At 48.1% G+C, this 20837-nt stretch overlaps 1 protein-coding gene across 1 annotated transcript; it reads left to right on the top strand.

Annotated features, from left to right (window-relative positions):
- Window positions 1-3293: 3293 nt before the first annotated feature.
- On the top strand, window positions 3294-20583 carry Nrros (negative regulator of reactive oxygen species). Its single transcript, XM_032900099.1, has 3 exons — window positions 3294-3374; window positions 15113-15233; window positions 18369-20583. Exons 2-3 carry the CDS (start codon window positions 15126-15128, stop codon window positions 20337-20339), a joined length of 2079 nt encoding a protein of 692 aa, XP_032755990.1. The 5' UTR covers window positions 3294-3374; window positions 15113-15125; the 3' UTR covers window positions 20340-20583.
- Window positions 20584-20837: the final 254 nt, after the last annotated feature.

Raw genomic sequence — 20837 nt, 5'->3', positions numbered from 1 at the left:
GGAAGTCTTTGGGTCCTTCTGCTGCTACTATAGGAGAAGTCTGTGCTGTTTTCCAGCCAACTACAGCCTTGTTTCTCCACAGCCTTTAAGATGGCCAGTTTCTAAGTTTCCTTGAAAGAAATCTTGCCAAGAATGGCAATGGGTAAAGCATATACAAGTGGGAGACCTGGGCGTGGTGGTGCATAGGTGAAAGCACTTGGGAAATGGAGGCAAGGGGATCAGGGCAGGACCAACTGTGACTTCCAAGCCAACTAAATGAGACTCTGTCTTACAAAAAGCAAAGAGGAAGAAAAGTGATGTGGATGTTAGAGCTCAGGCATCAATGATTCTTAAACTGGCTGAACCAGGATTTAAACACTGGCCCATGTAAATGGGAACATGGCTGGCTATAAAGACCCTAAACAAGGAATGAATTGATCCTCAAATTTTAGTCTCATGACCCATGGAAGATGGGTGGAGTCCAACTTGGAGATGGACAAGATTTGGGACAGGGAGCCAACTAAGGAAGCTACTGAAGTCATTCAGAAATGAGTTGGTGAGAGCTAGAGCCTTGTAGGAAGGAAAGAGGCTTATAAGATGCAGAAAGTAAACAAAAGCAGCCCAGGAAGCTCCTGAAACTTGGAAGATTCATAAGATTCTCCTCCCTAAGCTCATAACACAGTAATCTGTAGAGAGAATATAATGGGAAGCTGCCTGTGTGTGTGCAGGAGTCTCTGGGAGTGCAGTTTTGTGAGTTGTTATTCATGCTACGGTGGGTTTCTTGATGAGTCGCCTGTTCCTATAAGTAACCCCAGAAAACTCACCGGTTCTCTAAGTTAGATTTGTGTGGAATTGGTTCTTTGATCTGTCATCAGTGCCTTGTTCAGGTGAATAACTGTTGGGATCTCACCAAGGAAAGTCACACAACAATCAGATTCAAGAATCATTCCTAGGAAAGAAGAGATGAATCAATGGTTAAAAGCACTCAGTGCTCTCTCAGAAGACCCTAAGTTCTCTCCCAGCCATGGTGTCTGGTGGTTCACAATCATCTATAGCTTTAGTTCCAGGCGGTCTGACACCCTCTTCCAGTATCCTTGGGTATCCACATACATGGCATACACTTACATAAACACACACACACACACACACACACACACACTCACACTCACTCACTTATTAAAAATAAAACTATGGGGCTGGAGAGATGGCTCAGTGGTTAAGAGCACTGACTGAGTTCAATTCCCAGCAACCACATGGTGGCTCACAACCATCTGTAATGAGATCTGAAGCCCTCTCCTGATGTATCTGAAAACAGCTATAGTGTACTTATATATTATAAATAAATAAATCTTAAAAAAAATAAAACTGTTTAAAAAAAACAACAGAAAAAGGGGTTGGGGATTTAGCTCAGTGGTAGAGCGCTTGCCTAGCAAGCTCAAGGCCCTGGCTTCGGTCCCCAGCTCCGAAAAAAAGAAAAGAGAAAAAGAAAAAAGAAAAAAAAAACAGAAAAATACCATTCTTAAGGTGACATATACCTGTGACCCCAGCACTTGGGAGGCTGACACGGGAAGAGCATACCTGTAAAATAAAAATAAATAAAATATAGCTGGCTGTGGTGGCATATACACCTTTAATCCTCAGGAGACAGAGGCAGGTGGATCTTTATGAATTTGAGGTCAGCCTTGTCCATATAGTGAGTTTCCAGACAGCCAAGGCTATGTAGAGAGATCCTGTCTCAATAAACAAACAAACAAACATTTTAAACATGAATACAAGTCCTTTCTTGGAAGAGAAGCTTGGTGCTAGGGATAAAAATTTGAGAGTTAACCACATAGTGATAGACACGAAATCGATAGAGAACATGCATCTGGCAGTAAGGAAAAAGTTTGAGTCAGAAACCTCAGTGTTTCACAATTTTCTCTATACTTATTTTTTTTCTCAGTGGTGCCATCGTTACTACCTTTACACACACACACACACACACACGCACACACGCACATATATGTGAAAACAGTTAAAGTGGAAGAGGCCATGAATTTGGAAGAGAGCAGGATAGGGTATATAGGAGTGTTAGAAGGAGAAAAGGGAAGGGGGAAATGATAGAATTATATTTTAATCTCAAAAAATTTTTAAAGGATTTATAATTGATTTACATAATTATTTTTTGAAGGAAAGAAAACTTCCAATCCCCACCCCACCCCCTGTGACTTCCGTTTGTGTTGTCATCTAATGCTGGGCATGGGGCCTGCCCTTTAGTGGGTTTGTATACCCAGCGAGACTCCCTTAGAGAGACGATATTTTCCCTTGTGGATGGTTGGGAATGGGAGCTCGCGTGCATTTCTCCATGTTAGCGCCGGGACTAGGGGTCAGGTCTGGATCTGTGCAGATGTCTGGCTTGTTGCCACAGTTGACAGTGAACTTCTACACAGCAAATCAAAACAACTCTGGGAACGAACACCCCACTCTACAGAGCCAAGAAGTTCATGGTGCTGACAACCTGCAGTGCGCGTTCGGTTAAAAACAAGCAGACAAAACTTTTCTGTTTCTTCCATCTGTCCTTCTTGTTTGTGACGGGTAGCCCCAAACCTGCTAGGGCCCGGATGACCTTGGACTCTGATCCTCTTGCTTCAGTCTCACCAGTGTTGGGGGTCGCAGGTGTGTGTCCCTGGCGGACTTCCTTTCCCTTTTATTTATTTACTTTTTTTTTTTTTTTTTTTTTTCCGGAGGTGGGGACCGAACCCAGGGCCTTGCGCTTGCTAGGCAAGCGCTCTACCACTGAGCTAAATCCCCAGCCCCTACTTACTTCATTTTTAAGAAGCAGGGTGCTCATAAAAGAGTAAGATATGATTGATAAGACTGGCTGGGAAGATGAAAACAGACTACTGAGTGGATGACCCTTCTAAATGGCGAACTCGTCCCCCTTTCCAATTAAACAAACTTGTGTTGCCCTTCACTAAATTCTGTCCCAAGCGGTCCTTGGATAGAAGCGTGTAGAAGAGTTCCGGAACAGCGGACCACAAGCCAGGACTCCTATGTGCACCCACCAAAGCAGGAGGCACAGGAGCATGCTAAGCGACCTTACAGAGCTTGGCATGCTGCACCTGTATGGTGACAGCCCTGCTGGTCCTCAAGGGGCCATGTGCCACTTGCGTCCTCTTCCCACCCCACTCCCCACCCCCCGCGGTGGCAGTTCCTTCTAAGACGCCTGCTGAGTGCTGAGTCGCTGAGAGGCGAGGTCTCCATGTGACTTCAGTTTCCGTCCGTTCCTTCCGCAAGTGCTAAAATAATCTGATGCCCCAGAGCGAGTAGGCAGCGCGGCAGCGGCAACTGCTGTCCAGGAGGCCCGGGCCCTGGAGACGATGCGCCCCGCGGAGCCGCCTGGGCCTGCGGGAGCAGTGAGTATTTCGTGCGTGGGTTCACCGCCCAGCATCGCCGGGCTACTAGAGGTGGGCGAGCTGGAACCGGGATGGGTGGCGGGAGGTCAGGTGGCAGCCCCCCACCGCACCCCGCGCTCACGCTCAGGCTCATTGTGAAGTTGGATTTGCAGTATCCAGACTCCCCGCCTCTGGGCTGGATTTGGGGGCTACACCTTTGGCGTAGGTGGAAGTCTCGGGAACTCTTACAGCAGAGAGAGGAGGTGTGATGTGGGAGAAGCACGTAGGGCTTTACAACCAGCTATGGTTTGATTCCTGGCTCTTCAGGGAGAATGTGAACAGGTTAGGGAACTTTCCTGAGCCTCCCTGTTTTTCTCATCTGCAAAATAGTTAGTGCTCCTTGCCTAGTCTCAGTGACCGGACATAATGAGAGGACGCTGTGAACACCCAGAAAACGGATGTTTGCATCGACTCTTTTGCCCCTCAACATAAATTGGGACCCATCATTTTCATCGGCAAAGGCACGGACATTCATCTACAGTCCCACATACTTAACCAGGGTCTTCCCAGGGTCAGCTGTGTGTGTTGAACCAGAAGACAGCAAAAGCTTTTCTCCTGTAGCCTTCATCCTAGGTTACTTGTGCTGGGGGTGTTATTTGGTCCAGAGCTACGCAAGTGTCAGAGGGAGATTAGAGCCGGGCTCTCCTGACTCCTGTCCAGTGTTCTGCTGTGTGTCCAGGCACAGACACACATCCATGAAACCACAGGCAGGAGCTGGGCAGGAAAAACCACGGCTCTCCCAGCGGTTGCTAACTCAATATCACTCTGCGGTGATGAACACGTGCCCCACTGTACCTAGGACTGGAGCAGACTAAGGAAGGTTTTCCAGTGTCTCTTTCTGCTACTGACTGTGAGGTACAGACTGTTTTCATGGCTGTAGGTGTTTGGGGCCTGGGGACACCCCCCCATAGGCTCTATATGTGTGCCCCAGAATTCCTAGAGGGGGTTATAGATTCATGGACTCAGAAAAAAACAAAACAAAACAAAAAACCTAAACAAAACAACAACAACAAAAAAACCCTCAACACTTGGGTTAAAATAAAAACCAAACAGCCTCACAGAGAAGGTGTCTCCATTTGACTGGTCCCTCAAGGGAACTCTGGACAATGGAACACCATCCACCTGGAACTCTAGCTTCTAAGCTAATCCCACTGGTGTGACTTGTGAAGCAGGAGAAAAACTCTTTCTCCTCAGTGATGTAGCTGTCCCAGGATAGATTCTCGGGGAGCTAGCTTCTGTACTGTGTCTAATATAAGGTAGGGACACAGAAGGTTGTAATAGGACCAGCCTTCTTCATAGTCCTTATAACTGGAGTCAGGGCTTGGGCTCAGACCGAAAGAGAAAACAAAACCCAGAGAAACAAAACCTGGACTTCTTAAGGAGGCATGGTTTGGTTGAACGGTAAAATGTACCCAACACCACTGAACTGCGGGTCTGAGAACGGCTAAGTAACGGTTTATGTGATAAACAGAGGAAGGAAGGGAGTGTGTGTGTGTGTGTGTGTGTGTGTGTGTGTGTGTGTGTGTGTGTGCGTTTCCCCAGAAGCAACCATTGGTACCAGAAGCAGGAGAAATGAAGTTGTTAGACAGACTTTCCAGGACAAACAGAATCAGGGGCTGAGACCCAGCGGTCTGTGTCTTCAGTGTGTGATTTTAGCCTCAGCCGAGGGTACAAAGGAGGAAGTGGGATTTGCCCTGATTCTCACTTAGCGAGGTGGGTATGAAGAACAAGGCTGGGACCAGTGATGTGCTCGGCATGGCCACAAAGTTCTGTGAGGTCCCTGGGGACTCCCCTTCTGCAGCCCCAGCCTCCACATTTACCACCCTCAGGCACTGCCCGTGGACTTGCCTTCAGTGCTACTGCCTGCTCGCTCTTACCTCTAAGAAAGATAACAATCTGGAGGGGATTTCTCCTCAGGAGACAGCATTTGAGTCTCTGACTTTGCTTTCACACCGCCTTTTCTCAGCAAGCCCTAGATATCTATGGCATCCCTGGGCTTCCCTGGCTTTCCTTGTCCTTGGAGCTAAGACTGAGCTTTGACCCCCAGACTCCAGAGTCAGCTCTCTCTCTCCCTGCCTGGCCTGGGGCCACCCACATCTTTCAACTCAAGACAAGTTAATGGTCCTTGTGGCCACCCCTAAGTACTTGAAACTTCTCCATGGGACCGTCCTCACTCACGCCTCAGCCTCCTCAATGTTGGTCTGACAGGTTTTCAAAATTTCGGGTTTATTTAACTAATGTGACTGACTAGAGGCCAGAAGGTGTCATTGGATCCCCAGGAACTGGAGTTAACAATAGTTTTGAGTTGCCATGGGGGTGCTAGGAAGTGAACTGAAGTCCTCTGGAAGAGCAGCCAGTGCCCCTAACTGCTGAGCCATCTCTCTACCTCCACTTACAGGAATGCTGAAAGAGTTCCATCGTTTTATATCCACTCTGAGGTATTTTGGAAGAGATGTACTGGTGACCATAGGGTGTGTTTCTTTGTTTGCTGTTGATGACTGAACCCAGGTCCGTGTGCATGCCAGGTCAGAGTTCTTCCCCTGTTCTGCCTCTCACCCTTTTAACCTTTTGTTTTGAGAGCAGGCCATGAATTGCACAGGCTGGCCTCAAACTCACCGTCTTCCTCTCTCAGCCTCCTGAATGTTGGGATTGCAGATATGTTCCACCGGGCCCAACTATTTTGGTATTTTTTTTCCTAAATATTTAATTTTACCTGTATTTGCATGTGTGCGAGGGTATGTGTGTGCACCACATGCATGCAGGGATTCACAATCTCAGAAGAGAGCATCAAATCCTGTGGAACTGTATTTACATGCAGTCATGAAGCCCCATATGGGTGCTGGGGACTGAACCTAAGTCCTCTGCAAGAGCTACAAGCCCTCTTAGCCAGCGAGACCTCTCTCTGGCCCCATTTGTGCTGGGGTTTTCATTTGTTTGTTTAAGATTTATCTGTATTGATTTTTTTAAAAAGATTTATTTATTTTATTTTATATAAATACACTATAGCTGTCTTCAGACACACCAGAAGAGGGCATCACATCCCATTACAGATGGTTGTGAGCCACCATGTGGTTGCTGGGAATTGAACTCAGGACCTCTGGAAGAGCAGTCAGTGCTCTTAACCACTGAGCCATCTCTCCAGCCCCATCTGTATTGATTTTTAATCGTTTGTGTGTCAGTGTGTCTGTGTGTGAGCCTGCATGTGCATGCAGGAGCCTATGGATACTGGAAGCATTGAATCCTCTGGAGCTTGAGATGTTGTGAGCCACCAGATGTAGGTGCTCCTTGACATCTGTTTTTAAATATAATAACAATGACAATAATAATAATAACAACAACAACAATAATAAAAATGCTGGAAAGTGGTGGTGCACACCTTTAATCCCAGCACTCGGGAAGCAGGAGAGAGGCTCTCTGAGTTTGAAGCCAGACCGGTCTACAGACTGAGTTCCCAGACAACTAGGGCTACACAGAGAAACCCTTGAAACACCGTAAGTAAGTACATAAATAAATAATAAATAGCATCCAATGTGCTACCGTGGGTTATCCCTTCAGCTGAGCCGTTAGGGTATACACAGGAGGGAGCTCCATCAAGGATAAATAGGGGTTTGGTAAAAGAAGACCACAGAAAGGGTCTTTCCTGCAGAGGAAACAGCTTGCGAAATGTGTGATTCAGTCGAGGACCACATGCGTCCCAGGGTGGCTTGGGGTTTGGGGAGTTGAGGTGGAGTTGATGCGGAACTCGCAGGCTTGATTAAGTTCGAACGCCCTCCTTTCTCCAGGCATTCAGCCACACTTCTCTGGGCCTTGGGTGTCGGGTCTCACAAGGGACACCAGCATTTCTACTCCACTGTGCAGTTGTTAGGAGTCCCTGTCAGGTGGCGATCCTTTGTGCCTTCTTAAAATTAGCCTCAAATAATCTCTGTGGTCTCTGTGTGTGGTGCCCTATAGACTCTGGGTAGTCGCCTTCCCCAGGGAAGTCTAAGATTCCAGGAGCATTGCCAGGACTGAAAGGAGAGGGCATGGCTCCTTTGTCTTGGTTTTTCCCTCACACTGACTCTTTAGCACAGAAGGCCTTCGCTTCCCATTGGTTCACCAATACCTGGCTTCCCAGAGGCATGTGTCCGCCTACTGAGTGGGATTGCTGAAGTCTGTGTTGGTGTTTGTGGCTGTCCTGCTTCCTCTTGAAGAAGCATGGTGGCTGGCCTTTACACTTCCAGAAGTTACCAGTGGGAACGAACTTGTGAAAGGAACAGAGAAACTAATACAATACAGGGTGAGCATCTGAAGAGATCAGGCATTTTCTCATCTACAAGGGCGGGGTGGGGGGCACTCATGGCCAGCCACAGGGAGACACACAAGAGCCAGCTGTTATCTGTCAGTGGGAACGCACTTGCGTTTTTTTTTTTTTTTTTGACGATCTGTGGCTAGATGCATTCTGTGGCCATGGAAGGGATGAAGTGAGCTGACCTCTCTTGGTTTGGATGGGCTAGCCCTGACCACACGAGGAGACAATTGACTCATCTGTGGCTCTGTGAAAATGGCATTCGAGCAGGTAGTAAGTGCTTGAAGCAGTCCCTATAGGAAGAGCTCAGTGTAGGGTAATGCTGCCGTGTAGCCCTTAAGCCTCCATTCAAGCAGAGGCTAGGGTAGAGCCTGGCCAGACCTGACACATTTGCTCAGGAGACATGAGCTCTGTATTTGACAAGTGCTTTGGTGCCATTCCACACAGTTCCCCAGGCTGGCTGCCCAACCCACTTCATCTTTTTGTTAAGATTTCCAACTCTGAAACAGACCTGAGTGGGCCCTTGGGAAATTGTGCTAGCCAGATGTTGCTCAACCTGACCCAAGCTAGAGTCATGTGGAAGAGGGAGCCTCAGCTGAGAAAATGCCTCCACCAGATTGCCTGTAAGCAAGTTTGGGGGACATTTTCCTGATTAATGATTGACGTAGGAGGGCCCAGACTACTGTGGATAATGATGTCCCTGCACAATTGTACTGGGTGCCACACGAAAACAAGTCGAACCAGTCAGTGGTGCTGCACAGCTGTAATCCCAGCACTTGGGTGGCAGGGGCAGGTGGATGGATCTCTGTGAGTTCAAAACCAGCCTGGTCTACAGAGCTCACTCCAGGACAGCCAGGGCACACAGAGAAAGTGTCTCTAAAAATCCCCCATCCCATCCCTCCCCCCCAAAAAAGGAAAGAAAAAAGAAAGGAGGAAAGGAGGGAGGGAGGGAAAGAAGGAAGGAAAGGAAGGAAGGAAGGAAGGAAGGAAGGAGGAAGGGAACAAGTCAAGCAAATCATGGGGAGCAGCACAGGAAGCAGCACTCCTCTGTGGTCTCTGCTTCAGTCCTTGTCTCCTCTCCAGATTCCTACCTTGAAATAAGCCCTTTCCTCCTGAGTAGATTTTGGCTATGTTGTTTACGCAGAAATGTGGTGTTTCATAGTTAGAAACTAGCCAGAACAGAAATGCTACTTTTTATCAAAAGGGTGGCCAACTCCAAACTTTGAAAAAAAATTATTTGCCAGGGGGGTCATATGCAACCAACTTTCCCTTCTTCATGCAGAAGAAATGCCCTATGTTCAAGGGGCAGTATTCCCCTTCAAATGCTCTCACTTCTTACCTGCTCTTCAGCCTGTGTTCCAGAAACCCACACAGCAGAGCCCCATAGCACAACCATCTGCTTTTGAAGAAATTGTCCTACTCTAGATATGTTTGAGCACAAGTCCCTTAACAGTGTGGGAGGGGCTGTCATGATGCTACTTTCTGAACATCTTTTAAAACTTAATCTAGGTCTGGAGAGCTGGCTCAGCGGTTAAGAGCACTGACTGCTCTCCCAGAGGTCCTGAGTTCAATTCCCAGCAACCACATGGTGGCTCACAACCATTTGTAATGGGATCTGATGCCCTCTTCTGGCTACGGTGTACTCATACAAATAAGTCTTTAAAAAACCCTTAATCTAGTAACACCTGCACCACTGCTGGTCTCATTTTATGGGAGAAGAAACTTATTAGAATTAAGAATTGGAATTATTCTAATTAGAATCGGAATTATTGTATTATGAAGAATGCATTGTGAAAGTTGTCTCTCAAATGTTTTTAACCTCACATTCTTTTTTTTTTAAGTTTTATTTATTTTATGTATATGAGTACACTGTAGCTGTCTTCAGACACACCAGAAGAGGGCATCAGATCTCATTACAGATGGTTGTGAGCCACCATGTGGTTGCTGGGAATTGGACTCAGGACCTCTGGGAGAGCAGTCAGTGCTCTTAACTGCTGAACCATCTCTCCAGCCCTCTTTATTTTTTTTTAAATTTTGAAACATTTCCAGTTATAGAAAGGTTAAATGAAAGTAAAACCATTTTTTAAAAGCACAATGTTAAATCGAGTAATTGGTTGACCAATTTAGGGAACATTTTGCTTTTACCCTGACCAAGCCACTGAATGTAGGATTTTGTATGTGTTGTATGTAGATGTGTGTATGCATGTGTATATACAATTAATAGCCAATAATACTCTCTTTGTGTTTTGAGGGGGGTCTTGGCCTATATGAAGGGTATCTAGAACTCATGACACACAGTCCTCCTGTCTCAGCCTTGTGAGGTAATAAATGTGAATCACGACACTGGACAAGACTCTGACCCTCGGAGACTCTAAGTCAGTTGTTTTTTAGGGCACCACAGACAGGATACATCTGGGTTTTCATGTTGACTGGGTTCAGGAAATGCCCTCACACTTCGGGGCTGTGAGGACAGAGGATTGTGTTACTTCCAAAGTTCAGGGCACTTGGATGACTCTAGATGTGAATTTTGCTGAAGGCAGGGGTCCCGCTAATGGTGTGCTAAGACTCCAAGGGAACGAACCTGCCTGCCCAGAGCTTCCCCTGCTCTGTGGGACTGCTTGAAGTAGTCACAGTGGAGATGCTAACGTTCCTTGTGCTGTGGTCTGAGACCAGCTGCCCTCCCCTTGCTCCCAAGATCCTAGGTGCTACACAAAGGCAGACTTGCTTTCTCTCAGAACCCTCTCTCTGCTGCATAGTCAGACCCTCTGTGAGCTGAGAGTGTCAACTTCCCCAGGTAGTGCTGTAGCCTGCTTCTGATGACCCCTGCCTCCCAATCCATAACTTCTTATCTCTAATGCAAAATGCCTCTGACAGCTGCCTGGTTCTCCACAAAGCCCCATTCTTTAAGGCTTTTTCAATAAAGCTTCTCTGATTATTTGAGGAGAAAGCTCTTAACTATGTGGTAATGTATGTATGACACTTGCTGACGACTCCTTTAGCGAGGAGATTGCAGGAGATTGCAGTCGCTTTCCTGGCAGCAGCTGGTATGGCGGTAACAGTTGGGAGGGTGGAGAAGTAAGGATGTCGTCCTGTGGTCCTGGGTACGAGGAAAGGGTTCCTGGGATTTTCTAGTGGGATATAATAGCTGCACTGTTTATCCTGGCCCCTGCCATGCTGTGTGTCTTGGGAACTTTCTGCAGGTGTGTAGTCTAGAAGAGTGTTCCCAGCCCGAGAAGTTGCTATTTTTAAAGTCTTTTACTTTTCCTCTATCATTTCATGCCGTGCACGCAGGACCTCACACACGTGCTTGTCTGCCACCCCCTATTGCTGAGCTACACTCAGCCCAAGACACCAGCCCTTTTTATCTTCCCTTTTGAGAGTCTCAGAAAGTTGACCAGACTGGCCTCAAAGTTGTGATCCTTCTGCCTCAGCCTCCTAAGTTGGCTGGAATTCAGAGCAGAAACCATCGCCTCTGGTTCTGTGTGTTTGTGGGACACTGCTTCGAGGCCACTTTAATTTACATCGTTAGATATCGGAAAGGAAGCAGAGGTCACCTAGACTATTTCAAATGGGAAATGACATGCAGGAGATTGTCACAAAACCATGGAAGAAGCCCAACAGTAGCCCCTTGGCCATGCAGGAATCTGTACCCTAGGTAGGAGGGAGGAAGTGGGGACAGTGGTCCCAGAGTCTGGGGTTACCAGGAAAAGCTCAAGGGGAGAGGGAAGGGAGAGATATTTTGGATTCTCCACTCTCCTACCTGCTAACTTCCCAGCAGTGCTCCCAGTACCCTAAATGTGCTATGGGCCACTTGCTACCAGGGCTTGGGGAGCAAGCAGAGCCTTCCCAGTTTGTCACAGGGAGCAGAGCAAGGCAAGGTGAGGTCATCATTTTGAGGATAGATAGCTGTTCACCAGCTTCAGTGTGTCCAAGGATCATCCTATTCTTTTCTTTAAAAAAAATCTATTTTTGGTTATAACACATGTGTGTGGGTATGAACACATACACAAGTGTGTGTGTGTGTGTGTGAGTGGTGTGTCTCTGTGTGTCTGTGTGTGTGTGTGTGGTGTGTGTGTGGTGTGTTTGTGTGTGTGTGTGTGGTGTGTGTGTGGTGAGTGTGTGTGTGGTGTGTGTGTGTGTGTGTGTGGTGTGTGTGGAGTGTGTGTGGGTGGTGTGAGTGTGTGTGTGTGGTGGGTGTGGTGTGTAGGTAGTGTGTGGTGTGTGTGTGGTGTGGGTGGTGTGTGGGTGGGGTGTGTGTGTGTGTGTGTGTGGTGTGTGTGGTGTGTGTGTGTGTGGTGGGTGGGGGGGGGTGTGTGGGTGTGTGTGGTGTGGTGTGGGGTGTGTGTGTGGTGTGTGTGGGGGTGTGTGTGTGTGTGTGTGTGTGTGTGTGTGTGTGTGTGTGTGTGTGTGTGTGTGTGGGTGTGTGTGTGTGTGTGTGTGTGTGTGTGTGTATGTGTGTGTGTGTGTGTGTGTGTGTGTGTGTGTGTGTGTGTGTGTGTGTGTGAGTGTGTGTGTGAGTGAGTGTGTGTGTGAGTGTGTGAGTGTGTGTGTGTGTGTACCCTGAGAGGCTAGAAGTGTTGGCTCTCCTGGAGCTGCAGTTGTAGGAGGTTGTGAGCCACATGGCATGGGTACTGGTAATCAAACTGGGTCCTCTGCAAAAGCAGTGATCGTGATTAACCACTGAGCCAACACTTCGGCCCCTCGTCTTGATCGTTGATACAGACTTTTAGATCCAGCCTTCCTGGATAGATGCTATGTATCTAGTTGGTGTAGCGATGCAGCCATCCCTCTAGCTGTTCACGCTGCTGTCCTTTTTCTGTATCGTCACAGAGAAGATACATAAAGACAGCAACCACTCGAGCTGCTCGGCGCTATTTGGAATTCATAAATAATAATTAGGTCATTAGCGGCTTTCATGGTTAATGAAGCACTTTCACATACACCATCCCCTGCGGCTCACATAAAAGTCTGTGAGTGGATATCGCTGCTCCTGTTTTGCAAGAGGATTATCCAAGTCTTGGAGATTCCATATACATGATGGAGAATGGAGGCAGATTTTAAACTCTGGACTGTCAGGTTCCAAACTCTACAGTCTTTCTGACATTCTGTTACTTATGGCCAGATGTTGCCCTTATGGGCATGGCAAGATTTATTATTGTATGTGTGTATTTGTGTGTGTGTGTGTGTGTGTGTGTGTGTATGAGTGCGTGCGCATGCATGTATGTATGCATGTAATATGTATGTATGTATGTGTGTATTTATGTATGTGTGCATGTGTATTTATGTATATATGTGTGTGTATGTATGTATATGTATGTATGTATGTATCCTGGGCTAGTTGGCTGAGTTTAGGAGGATTTAAATTTTGTAAACATTTTGATATTTCACAAATTAAAATTACACTTGTGTGTGTGGCGGGCCAGGTTTATCTAACACGCCAGTCTGAAGCGTCCTCCAGCCCCGGAGAGCTGTATCTTGGCCTGCACACATTGAGATCTAGTGTGTCAGTATTCAGGGTACTGCAGCCTGTAGCAGCCCACGCACGACAGGAAGTGGAGAAGATTTACTGGGCTGACAATTCCCATCTCCCCATCTCTCCTCCGTCGTCAGCCGCAGGACGTTCAGTGAGATGAGAACATGAGCGAGCGATTCTTTAGCGTCCTTGGCATTTACTAAGTTTGGCGCCCTTCTCTCAGGATGGGCGGGGATCCCAAAGCTTCAGGGGCCCTTGTGTGTGTGGGAGGGTGCCGGGAGGACAGTGAGGACAGGAGTCCAGATGGCTCTGCATATGCCATCTGTGCCCTGTGCTGGCCATGGCGTGATGATTCCTGCACATGTGCAGAAACGGAAAAGAGGGCCCTGGGCAGGATTCCCAGAGGCTAGCGAGGACGGATCCCAGATTGTTTCTGTGGAACAGGGACCTGACCTGGCCTCTAGCGATGGCTGAGGCTGATTTGTGTGGTTTCAGTTAGTTTTTCTGATAGTCTGGTTTCACTGGTGAGCGTGCATATCTGTCCAGGATGTTAAACTACCCTTCGGGATGGGTAGATACGCTAAAAGAAAAGTAAAGAGGAGGAATGCAAAGGTGGCCCGTGTGTGTCAGCGGAAAGGTCAGTAAGTGTCACGGAAGGTGAGGGGGTTCTCGTTAGCAGGGTGCGGCTGATCCAGGGAGAGACTGAAGAGCTGCCCTGTGGTCCTTCCTGGGGTGTTCAGGCAAGAACGGGGCAGATTATCTACAGCAGGTTCTTGCTTCCGATAAGGCTAAAGAAGGGCAGGGATGCCCCTGGGCTGTTAGACCTCACACTTGGAGAGTTGTCCATGCAATCACATCTACAGGGGAAAGCCCCCCAGTTTCCCACTATGGAGGTCTCAGCCCTCGATACATGGTCCATTTGGAACCCTGGATAGACCAGTGTCATCCCTGGACCCCTCTTCCCCTGGAATTCCTGAAGACCATGCTGTTGCCTCTTCATTGGAGACTTCTGTTGCTAGATGTATCATTTCAAATCTTCCCAGGACTGCTGTTCTCGGTGCTCTGGCCAGACAAGGGGGCTACAAGCATACTTCGGAATGTTGTAATCCATCCAAAGATTGCTTTTTCATTTTCTCAAGTTTTTTTCTTATCGAAGTGAAAACATGAACATTGTTTTTTTGAAAGGCCATATTTAAAAGAGGTAACGAATGTGATAGACATATTTCTGAAATCTTTCTCCTCCTCCTCCTCCTCCCCCACCTTCTCATCCTTCTCCACCTTCATATTTCAAGACAGGTTTTTTTGTGTAGCCCTGGATGTCTAGAAACTCACTCTGTAGATCAGGCTGGCCTCAAACTCAGAGAGATCCTCCTGCCTCTGCCTCCTGAGCCACCATTACCTGGCCTAAAAGCCTTCTTTTAGCAAGATAATTGATATGTTTATGAGTCCAGAAGCTACAGTCAGTATTTCTATCCTAGTTTCTCCTTCTTTTGTCTATTCATTCATTCATTCATTCATTCATTCATTCACTCACTCACTCATTCATTCATGGCGTATAACTCGAGCTCATGTATACCTCAGGTAGAGATGAGTTTCGGAGAGGAAGACTGCAGAATGGCAAAGCACAGGAAACTCTGTGACCTCAGCCCTGGTACTCAAGTCCTTTGCATTCCCCCGTGTTGCCCCTTTGGGGTTTCAGAGGTCAGCCACCTGCCCATTAAATGGCATAGGCAAAACAAAATGAGTTCTTGCCCGTGGTGTCAGCGAAAGGTTGACCGTGCTGGCTGAACTGAGAAATTTGAATAACCTGTGGTTTTCCACCTCCTTGTAGTTGTGGGCCTCTAAGACCAGACTCATGTGGGAGGCCTCCTTCTGCCCCGTGTTGAGCAGCCCTCATGGCTAATCTGTCTTACTCAGTTCTTCCTGCTCTTCCATCCACAGAGCTGCACCTGAGATGGAGTTCCTGCCCCTGTGGCTTTGCCTGGGTTTTCACTTCTTGATTGTGGAATGGAGGAGCGGACGTGGGGCAGCTACTGCAGCTTCCCAAGGAGGCTGCAAGGTGGTGAGTTTCTCCATGGGTTCGGATCTCTCCCTTGCCCCTGTCCCGATGAGGCCTCGTCTGCTCAGAAGGCAGATGACTTGTCGATTGAGGGAGACATGGAGTGAACGAGTCAGACCCAGTGTGTGCCTGCCCGGTACACAGTGTGCTTACTGCTCACTAGCAGGCGAGATTTTAGCACTCGGGAAGGACCGGAAGTCCCTGCCCCACTGTTTCCTATGTTCCGAAGACAAGAGGCCCCAGAAACAGGCCTAGAGCAACTACCAAGAGGCTAAGCCTGTGGGCGACTGAGGTCCACGGGTGCTTCCAGAGTCACTGAGGGAAACGCCAGCACCAGAGAAGTCCTGCCTTCAAGGTCATGTGTGAGTCAACAAAGATGGCTTCAGCAGCCCCGCAGAGAACGTGTACCCAAATGGTGCTGCAGAGCAAGTGCCCATGACCAAGCTTAAGACTCTGAAAACCCGGGGTTGGGGATTTAGCTCAGTGGTAGAGCGCTTGCCTAGCGAGCGCAAGGCCCTGGGTTCGGTCCCCAGCTCCGAAAAAGAAAAAAAAAAAAAAGACTCTGAAAACCCAGAGGTGGAGCGTCGTGAGCCTTTTGAAGGCTTCTTGGTTGCACAAGGAGATAGATTTAGTTCATCGCTGAGGTCCATTCTAGGAATTTGCCTATAATTGAAGGTTATCAAACATCTGTTTGAGAACCACGTGCCTATTAATGCATTCCTCAAGCCCAAGAACTGGAAAGACAAACTGGAAGCCAGAGTTAATACTTATATTCAGGACCTTTTTCAGTGGATTTGATGCTAGGTAAAGTCAGTGTTCGTAATATTGATTAATCTTTTTTTTTAAAGATTTATTTATTTTATTTATATGACTACACTAGCTGTTTTCAGACACACCAGAAGAGGGCATCAGATCCCATCACAGATGGTTGTGAGCCACCATGTGGTTGCTGGGAATTGAACTCAGGACCTCTGGAAGAGCAGTCAGTGCTCTTAACCTGTGAGCCATCTCTCCAGCCCAACATTGATTAACCTTAAAGATGGTGGCTATCGTGCTTCGGACCTACTCGTGGTAACCAGTAGCCACTGTGCTTGAGGACACTCCAATATGATAAGGTCACCAACCAGTCAGCCTGGACTTAAGTCCTAACTCCAGTACTGCTTAGCTGGTGATACAAAAACTACTCTGAGCCAGATTCTCCATCTGTAAGGTAGAAGTAATAATATCTGCTGGTCATGGTGGCACATGCCTGACAACCCAGGACTCCGGAAGTGGAGACAGGAGGGTCAAGTGTTCAAGGCCAGTCTCAGTTACATTTCAAGTTAAAGGCCAGTGTGGGCTACAGGAGGCTATCAATGATGATGATGACAAGAATAATGATTTCTGCTAATGGTATCGTGACACTGGGCTGTTGTGGTGATCGAATGCATTTATAACAAGCCCCAAGGACGATGCCTGATGTGCAGTGAGTGCCATGTGCCATTCCAAGTATCATTAGTACGTTATCAGTGTCAGCCCAGCCCTCTGGCTCTAACTGCAGCGTAGCTATGTTCGGTCACCAGGCATAGGAAGGGAAGGGAACAAAGTATGGGTTATTCAGCCACTTCTCGGGGCTCAGTCTGGACTCTGCTTGGAGGGATGTGGTAGGGACTTGACCATCAAAGAGGTCAAGCAGTGGTTTCCTCTGGCTCTTATGATTTGAGGCGTCTGCAAGTTCAGGCATTCGTCTCCGTTACTCTTCATTACGTGAGTCGTTCAACCTTAGCATAAAATGGGCATGGTAAAGTTGTCTGTGGGCTCGGGTGGCCACACCATGTCCTTTGCAAGACTTTGGTGGATCCGTGGGAATCACAAAGGTCTGATCCCCCTTTGACTAGAGCAACTGTGGAGGAACAGGCTCCATTACAGGCTGAGGCAAGCTTCTAAGCACAGTGATCTCCAGGGAGGCCTCAGGAAAATAGATACACCTGTCTCTCAGTGCAGAGATTCAATTTATTAAAACGTCAGTTCTCCACGCATTAATGCAACCCCAATGTTAAGGCAGTAGATCTTGGGAGGGGCAGTCCAGGTAGGAAGGAACCTGAAAAATTCATTCTAATGTCTACGCTGAAATGAATAAAAACAAACCCTCAGGTGTTCAACAATAAGCAGCCTAATTAATTAGCACATGCTGGTAATTACGGCTGACATGCTAACACTTATTAGCTATAATAAATGTGATTTGCATACATAATCATACTTAATCCTTGAAAAAAAATTCTATGAGAAAATTACAAGCATAATGGTTAGTGACTTTTCTCCGAGAGGAAGACTTGAGATTATCTGAGGGTCTTTACCTTTCTTGCTTGCTTGCTTGTTTTCTTTCTTTCTTTCTTTCTTTCTTTCTTTCTTTCTTTCTTTCGTTCATTCGTTTGTTTTTATTTTATTTTATTTTATTTTTTTCGGAGCTGGGGACCAAACCCAGGGCCTTGAGCTTGCTAGGCAAGCGCTCTACCACTGAGCTAAATCCCCAACCCCTATTTATTTATTGAAACAGGGTCTTCCTATATAGTCCTGGCTGGCCTGGAACTCTCTATGTAGTCCAGACTGCCTCAAGCCCACAGAGATTCTCCTGTCTCCATTGGTCCTGGGGTTAAAGGCCTGTGCCACCACGCCCAATTTCTTTTTGTTTTTGTTTTGTTTTTTGATTTATATTCTTCAATATCGCATCAACTTTTTAGTTATATAGGTTTTATTTTAGTAACCAGATAAGGAATTTGAATCTGTAAGAGGTAGGCGTTATTTGAACAGGCAGATAAAGAATTTGAAACTGCAAGAGGTTAGTTGGTTCCTTGCTCAGGGTCAAATTAACATACCGCAGAGTAGAACTTCATTCAGAGAGAGTGCTAGCTGGGCATCTTTGTTTTAGCCACCGTATCTTCCAAGAGTAAGACCACTTACGCAACCTCATTCCACTTTGTCTTAGAGATGGGCCTTTGGTACTCACCGGCCGTGTCCTCCTGACCAGCCTGCAGAAAGTGATGGCTGTGCTCTTCTTAGCGTTCTTTTTTCTGGATGCCTGACTAACACCTTCCGGCTAGCCGATTGCTTTTGCTAACAATATTTCTGTGCATAAGCCTCACGTGTTTTTGGACCTAGGTCGACCGAGTCGCTGACTGCCGCAATCTGAACCTTGCTTCAGTACCCAGCGGTCTCCCGGCCCATTCCCGGATGCTCGTTCTGGATGCCAACCCTCTCAGGGTTCTGTGGAATCATTCCCTCCAGGCCTACCCACGCCTGGAGGACCTCAGCCTGCACAGCTGTCACCTGGACCGTATCAGCCACCGGGCCTTCCAAGAGCAAGGCCACTTACGAACCCTGGTTCTGGCAGACAACCGCCTCTCCGAGAACTACAAGGAGTCGGCCACAGCTCTCCACACCCTGCTGCGACTTCGGAGACTGGACTTGTCTGGAAACTCCCTGACGGAAGACATGGCGGGTCTCATGCTTCAGAACCTCTCCTCATTGGAGGTCGTGTCCTTGGCAAGGAATACCCTCATGAGGCTCGACGACTCTGTCTTCGAGGGCCTGGAGCGCCTCGTGGAGCTGGATTTGCAGAGAAACTACATCTTTGAGATCGAGGGCGGCGCGTTTGACGGCTTGACTGAGCTGAGGCGTCTCAACCTGGCCTACAACAACCTCCCCTGCATCGTGGACTTCAGCCTCACACAGCTGCGGTTCCTCAACGTCAGTTACAACGTCCTGGAGTGGTTCCTGGCAGCCAGGGAGGAGGCGGCCTTCGAACTGGAGGTGCTGGACCTGTCTCACAACCAGCTGCTCTTCTTCCCGCTCCTGCCTCAGTGCGGCAAGCTGCACACGCTCCTGCTGCAGGACAACAGCATGGGCTTCTACAGGGAGCTTTACAACACCTCCTCCCCACAGGAGATGGTGGCCCAGTTCCTTCTCGTGGATGGTAACGTTACTAATATCACAACCGTCAGCCTCTGGGAGGAGTTCTCCTCCAGCGACCTGTCAGCGCTTCGCTTCCTGGACATGAGCCAAAACCAGTTCCGGCACCTGCCGGATGGTTTCCTGAAGAAAACGCCTTCCCTTTCCCACCTGAACCTCAACCAAAATTGCCTGACGAAGCTCCACATTCGGGAGCACGAGCCGCCGGGAGCGCTCACTGAGCTGGATCTGAGCGGCAACCAGCTAGCAGAGCTGCACTTGGCCCCGGGGCTCACTGGCTCCCTCAAGAACCTCAGAGTGTTCAACCTGAGCTCCAACCAGCTCCTGGGAGTCCCCACTGGCCTTTTCCACAGCGCCAGCAGCATCACTACACTTGACATGAGTCACAATCAGATCTCACTTTGTCCCCAGACGGTGCCCTTAGACTGGGAGGAGCCCTCCAGTTGTGTGGATTTCAGAAACATGGCCTCTCTGAGGAGCCTTTCTCTGGATGGCTGTGGGCTGAAGGCATTACAAGACTGCCCATTCCAGGGGACCTCCCTCACTCATTTAGACCTGTCTAGCAACTGGGGGATTCTGAATGGGAGCGTCAGCCCTCTCTCGGCTGTTGCCCCTACATTACAGGTCCTGTCTCTCAGGAACGTGGGCCTTGGTTCTGGCGCTGCAGAGATGGACTTCTCTGGGTTTGGGAATCTGAGGGAGTTGGATCTGTCAGGAAATTCCCTGACCAGCTTCCCCAAGTTCAAGGGCAGTTCGGCCCTGCAGACTCTCGACCTCCGCAGAAACTCTCTCACAGCCCTACCTCAGAGGGTTGTGTCGGAGCAGCCTCTGAGGGGTCTACAGACCATCTACCTCAGCCAGAACCCTTATGACTGCTGTGGGGTGGAGGGATGGGGTGCCCTGCAGCACCTCAAGACTATTGCGGACCTGTCCATGGTCACTTGCAACCTCTCTTCCAAGATCATTCGTGTGGTAGAGTTACCAGAGGGCATGCCTCAGGACTGTAAGTGGGGGCAGGTGGACACTGGTCTATTCTACCTCGTGCTCATTCTGCCCAGCTGCCTCACCCTGCTGGTGGCCAGCACCGTCATCTTCCTCACTTTTAAGAAGCCTTTGCTTCAGGTCATCAAGAGCCGCTGTCACTGGTCCTCCATATACTGACCTGGGTGCCAAGGCTAGAGACTTGGTTTGTCTCTCAAGGATGCGTCTCTCCACTGGATCTTCACTTGTTCAGGGGTCAAGTGTGGTGCGTTGAAGGTCAAACTAAAATTTGAATGAGTTCCATCTGCAGTCCCATTAACTTCTCTCGTCCTTGTGATTTATCCTCCTTGTCCTGGTGAAATATTTATTAAATGACATTCTGTGAGAATAAAGAGTGCGTCTTATAAATATTTTAAAAATCAAATGCATCTTGTGTAATGTTCTTCAGTGGTTCCTCTTGGGTTATTTTTCAGTGATCTTTCTTTAGGGACATTCATGCAGGCAAAGGGTGACAGTCTGGTGCCCCCTGACAACAAATACATCTCCTTTTTTTCTTTTTTTTAAAAATTATTTATTTATTTATCATCACCATACAGCTTTCTGTCTGTGTGTGGGCCTGCAGGCCAGAAGATGACCCCAGATCTCATTATAGATGGTTGTGAGCCACCATGTGGGTGC

Source organism: Rattus rattus, chromosome 4 (assembly GCF_011064425.1).
Source record: "Rattus rattus isolate New Zealand chromosome 4, Rrattus_CSIRO_v1, whole genome shotgun sequence".
NCBI classification, from domain to species: Eukaryota; Metazoa; Chordata; class Mammalia; order Rodentia; family Muridae; genus Rattus; species Rattus rattus.
This window is presented reverse-complemented; position numbering and strand designations above follow the sequence as displayed.

Bases quoted from the DNA above. Each gene is read 5' to 3' on its own strand.
- Nrros (XM_032900099.1), top strand. From the start codon at position 15,126: ATGGAGTTCCTGCCCCTGTGGCTTTGCCTGGGTTTTCACTTCTTGATT. The intron at 15,234-18,368 runs GTGAGTTTCTCC...TTTTGGACCTAG, and splicing joins CCCAAGGAGGCTGCAAGGTG to GTCGACCGAGTCGCTGACTG.